This window comes from Octopus bimaculoides, chromosome 18, assembly GCF_046866305.1.
Source record: "Octopus bimaculoides isolate indiv1 chromosome 18, ASM4686630v1, whole genome shotgun sequence".
Classification (NCBI taxonomy): Eukaryota; Metazoa; Mollusca; class Cephalopoda; order Octopoda; family Octopodidae; genus Octopus; species Octopus bimaculoides.
In genome coordinates this window covers 56,027,074-56,031,752 of record NC_142945.1, presented here as the reverse complement: position 1 = coordinate 56,031,752, position 4,679 = coordinate 56,027,074, and the positions used below count along the sequence as shown (strand labels likewise).

The 4,679-nt window shown below is 32.8% G+C and overlaps 1 protein-coding gene across 2 annotated transcripts in view; it reads right to left on the bottom strand.

The window, feature by feature from the left end:
• Positions 1-471: 471 nt before the first annotated feature.
• Positions 472-4,679, bottom strand: part of LOC106881042 (uncharacterized) — a 9,856-nt gene continuing 5,648 nt past the window's right edge. For both annotated transcript variants that reach the window (XM_014931245.3, XM_014931246.3), the window contains exons 2-3: positions 3,644-4,004; positions 472-2,598 (exon numbers count right to left, since the gene is read on the bottom strand). In XM_014931245.3, the coding sequence (XP_014786731.2) occupies positions 1,121-2,598; positions 3,644-4,004 (1,839 nt within the window). In that variant the 3' untranslated portion in view covers positions 472-1,120. The remainder of the gene's footprint in view (positions 2,599-3,643; positions 4,005-4,679) is intronic.

Here is a 4,679-nt window from a genome sequence, read left to right as displayed (position 1 = left end):
ATCTGACAATATCTTTCTCCCTTCATCCAACCAATCTTGGAGGTTCTGGAAATATGGAAATATTGTTGAAATTAATATTTTCTCTTGCTGTAATTTATTTATTTACCTCATTCAACGTGCATTTTTGTTGGTTTTTCATTCAAAAAAGCTCTTCCAAATAAGCCATGATGCACTTTTAAAAAATCACAACTCTTATCCAATGTTACCTCTAAGTTGCGCGCTTCTGTGCAAAAGAAAAACATCTGCATCCACGAGGTTTTCAAGATGAAATCGAATTGAAGACTGTTACTCACACAGACGTGCCCATACTCAAAGTTTTTGAGCACACTCATAATACATAAATGGGAAATTGTGGTTAGATAAGAATTTTTGGTGATAATGTTTTACCACCCAAAATTAGAAACTGTTCAAACAGCATTTGTTGTAAGCCAAAATTTTTTAAAATTATATATTTTATATAAAACATTACTATTTGTTTCAAATGTTATACTTTTTATTCTCTAATGAAGTATAAAGCAAATTCAGCAAAAGAAATAAATTTATTTGAAACAAGAGTGAGGTTCATAACTATACATTCCGTACAATATGGTCGGGTCTATCTAGCTTTTACAAAAAAATAACCACTGCATTTACTCAGTGAAGGGGCATGGCTCAGTGTTTAGAGTATCGGGCTTACAATCGTGAGGTTGTGGGTTCGTTTCCCAAACCGGCTGTGTTGTGTTCTGTTCTTAAATAAAACACTTTGTTTCACGTTGCTCCAATTCACTCAGCTGTAGAAATGAGTTGCAACATCATTGGTGCCAAGCTGTATCGGTCCCTTTGCCTTTGCCGTGGAGAGAGGAGATTGGCATGCATGAAGCGACTGCTGGTCTTCTATACACAACCTTGCCCGGACTTGTGCCTTGGAGGGGAACTTTCTAGGTGCAATCCCATGGTCATTCGACTTGGTAGTTATGAGATACTGACTAAAGTTATGTTAATGATTTCGTATTTGTCACTTATCTGTATGTCACTCAAACATAACGTTTCGCCTACACAAATGATGAAAAATTGAAGAGCATAGATGGAAAATAACGAAGCAAATGGCAATTGAGCCAATTGTTGAGCATATTAAGAGACCTTACTGACACCCACAGTGTGTTGACGGACAATAGTTATTAGCACAGTTTATCTGACACCAAATTGTAGAACCAGGAACTATTCTGAAAAGGCCGACAGCTCCACACGAGACTATCCGTCGACAATCGCAGTTACACACAGATAATTGGCAGCCCTGATTCCTACACATTTTCTCACACCAAGACGATATTCCTTTCATGTAACGATAGATACCACGTCCTCTGCATCTAAGTGTTTTACCATGACCACTACAATGCGGTAATCCCTGAAAAATATCTGTTATCAAAGAACAGGATTCCACAGTCACACACAGTATAGTTCCGTTCTGAGTTTGGCTACATTCAATTCTTTTTTCGCATTCATGCTTCTTAAAGGCACAATTATCACCATCTGTACAATTATTCTTCTCTTTTGTTTTCGTCTTATCCGAACGTTTAGGAATGGAATCGTTAGTCCCCGATGAATGTTGTTGTATTGCTGTTGTTGGAAATATTGTTAAATCAATCTTTTCTGTTGCCGTGAGTTGTTTATTTGTCTCATCTCTTTTTGATGGAACCATTGTATTGGTTTTATCACTCAAACTAATTAGAGAATTGTTTGTTTTTTTAGCCCCTGAGTAGTTATCTTTTGTTAACAACTGAGGTGGGGCTGTGATGGGAAGTGATTCTTCTGCAACTAAAGAATTCGATCCCAAAGACCAGTTTTTATCGGTTAGTGTTGCATTTGTTCTCAGTTTTCTTCTTCTTTCCCCATCAGAGGAAGACAGCTTTTGATGAGGTCTCTTAGCCTGACTTTGCATTTCCATTGCAGTTTTTTGCCACTCACTTATATTAATGGATCTAGAAGAATTCAGATGTATTGAAGCTGATTTCTTCTTATTAATCAAAGACATATTCACCTTTAGAGATATGTCTTTATTTTCATTCGTACCATTCTTTCGAATTTGATTTATTGCATTCAGATTTCGTGATTCCAAAGTAGTTGCAGATGCTTCAACAGAAAACGCATTTGACCTGTGGTCACCTGATTGTACACCACCTGACCCATAGTCACTGAAATCGCTTGGTTCCAATAGATTTAAATAATGCCCCGATGCAGAGCCAGGCTCAGACAGACTTAATTCATCCTCATGAAGAGCTCCATGTGATGCTAGTAAATTTTCTGACATTAGCAATGTGGCAGAAATACTTTCGGTCATAACTGAACTGGAATCGTTGTATTCAAGGAAGTTCTTGCTAAACAGTGATTGCAGTACACTTCGTCGCCTGCACATCTCGTTTGGTTTACAAATTTTAGAAGATAAGGGTAATGCATTTCTTTTCTTTCTTCTTCTTCCATTCTTTCGAGTATTTTGGAATTTCATCTCTTCTTCTTCAGCGCCATTATTGGGGATTAATTTATCAAAAGCAATATCTGCACAATTGTAAAACTGCATTTCATAGCCACAAACACGTCCCTCACTGCCATTTTCACAACGACCTGAAATATGAAATCAAAAATTCTTATTTATAGACAAAATAAAAATACATATCTAGAGACTAAACAGAGACGCTCATTTAGGTTAAGGCTAACCAGAGTAGAGTCAGGGCAAGGTTCACCCAATTTGATAGAGTAGATCTTTATCTGTATCGATTGAAAAGGTTACTAGTTAAGATGCTTATGTTTGCTTGGAATTTTACTGAGATTAGCGATTAGGACATAGACGTGATTATGCACGCTAGGAAAATGCTGCTGTTCAACCAAGGTTTGGTCTGGGTCAAAGAAAGCAACCCAGTAAGCTCCTTCGATGTGATGATTGGGACCTTCGACAGCCCGGATGTCTCCGATCTCATAGGATTGTCTATACTAGACACCTTAACGAAGAGGTTCCCATCAGTCATTTTTTTGGTCTATACAGAGATGTCTGTCAAATGAAAGGTTGAGGAGGGAAATAAAACACAAAGCAGCGGAAATGCAGAGAATAGCAAGGAAATATTTGGTCATTGCGTTTGTCAGTGACTGTACAGTTAAAAAAGAAAAAAAAATCTGTGGTGGCGATGAAACCATTGACGATATGAAAGGTTGTAGACGATCGTCTGCGTTTAACAGCAACCATTTAAGGGATAATATTGAATTTGGCCAACGCAAAACAAGTCAGGAGTTTGTAGTAGAAATAGAATATTGATCATTCAACAGTTGCTCAATAATTGCACCGCCTTGGCCAGTGTAAAAAATACTGGGATTTAGTTAAACTGATTCACAAAATATGTATCGTTTAAAAGGAAGTAAAAAATTTGAAAATCAGTTTTAATGATGTAGCTTTTCAGTCTACATATTGCTATGAAGGTATGATGTTGTGAAAGAAAAAAATTGGAGGAAAAAGTTAGAGAGGTTTAAAAATAAAAATAAACTGTATTTTTAGCCAATAGCGAGACAAATTTTCTGTGTTTAAAATCGAAATGTTAAAAACCGTTATAATGTTTTGCACCAATATCTGTTAGTTGAAATATCAAAAGAAAATGACAAGAAAAATGAATCTCCTCACTAGTTTTATATTTCCATTGAAGAACGCACTGGTTGCATTTGATTTCCTGGAACAGCTCCAAATTAATGTGATGCCAGCCTTTAGATTGAGGATAATATAGGGTACTCCCTGATTCCTTTATTTTCAGTTTGTCAGTCTTTAAACAATCAGCATCTATTACTGTGCTAATGTTACTAGAAGAACAGATTCGAAACTCAAAGTAGCCATGTTGAAATAATTGCAAGTGAATAGTAACTGGGATCGAACGTGTGTTTTCTGGATAATGTCTAACATTGTTTCTGCTACTGAGCTTTCTTTGATGGCTTTCTTTTTCATATTGTACTGAACATGTGCGCCAGTTTCTCTTGACCAAAATCAACGGCTGAAGGAAATGTGTAAGAGACAATAATTTAGCAACAAATAATTAACGTTTAAATGGATTATGCACGTGTGCGTGTGTGTGTATATATATATATATATATATATATATATATATATATATATATATACACATACATATACATAAATATATATATATATATACATATACATAAATATATATATATATATATACATATACATAAATATATATATATATATATACATATACATAAATATATATATATATATACATATACATAAATATATATATATATATACATATACATAAATATATATATATATATACATATACATAAATATATATATATAGATACATATACATAAATATATATATATATATACATATACATAAATATATATATATATATACATATACATAAATATATATATATATATACATATACATAAATATATATATATATATACATATACATAAATATATATATATATATACATATACATAAATATATATATATATATATATACATATACATAAATATATATATATATATACATATACATAAATATATATATATATATACATATACATAAATATAAATATATATATACATATACATAAATATATATATATAGATACATATACATAAATATATATATATATATACATATACATAAATATATATATATATATACA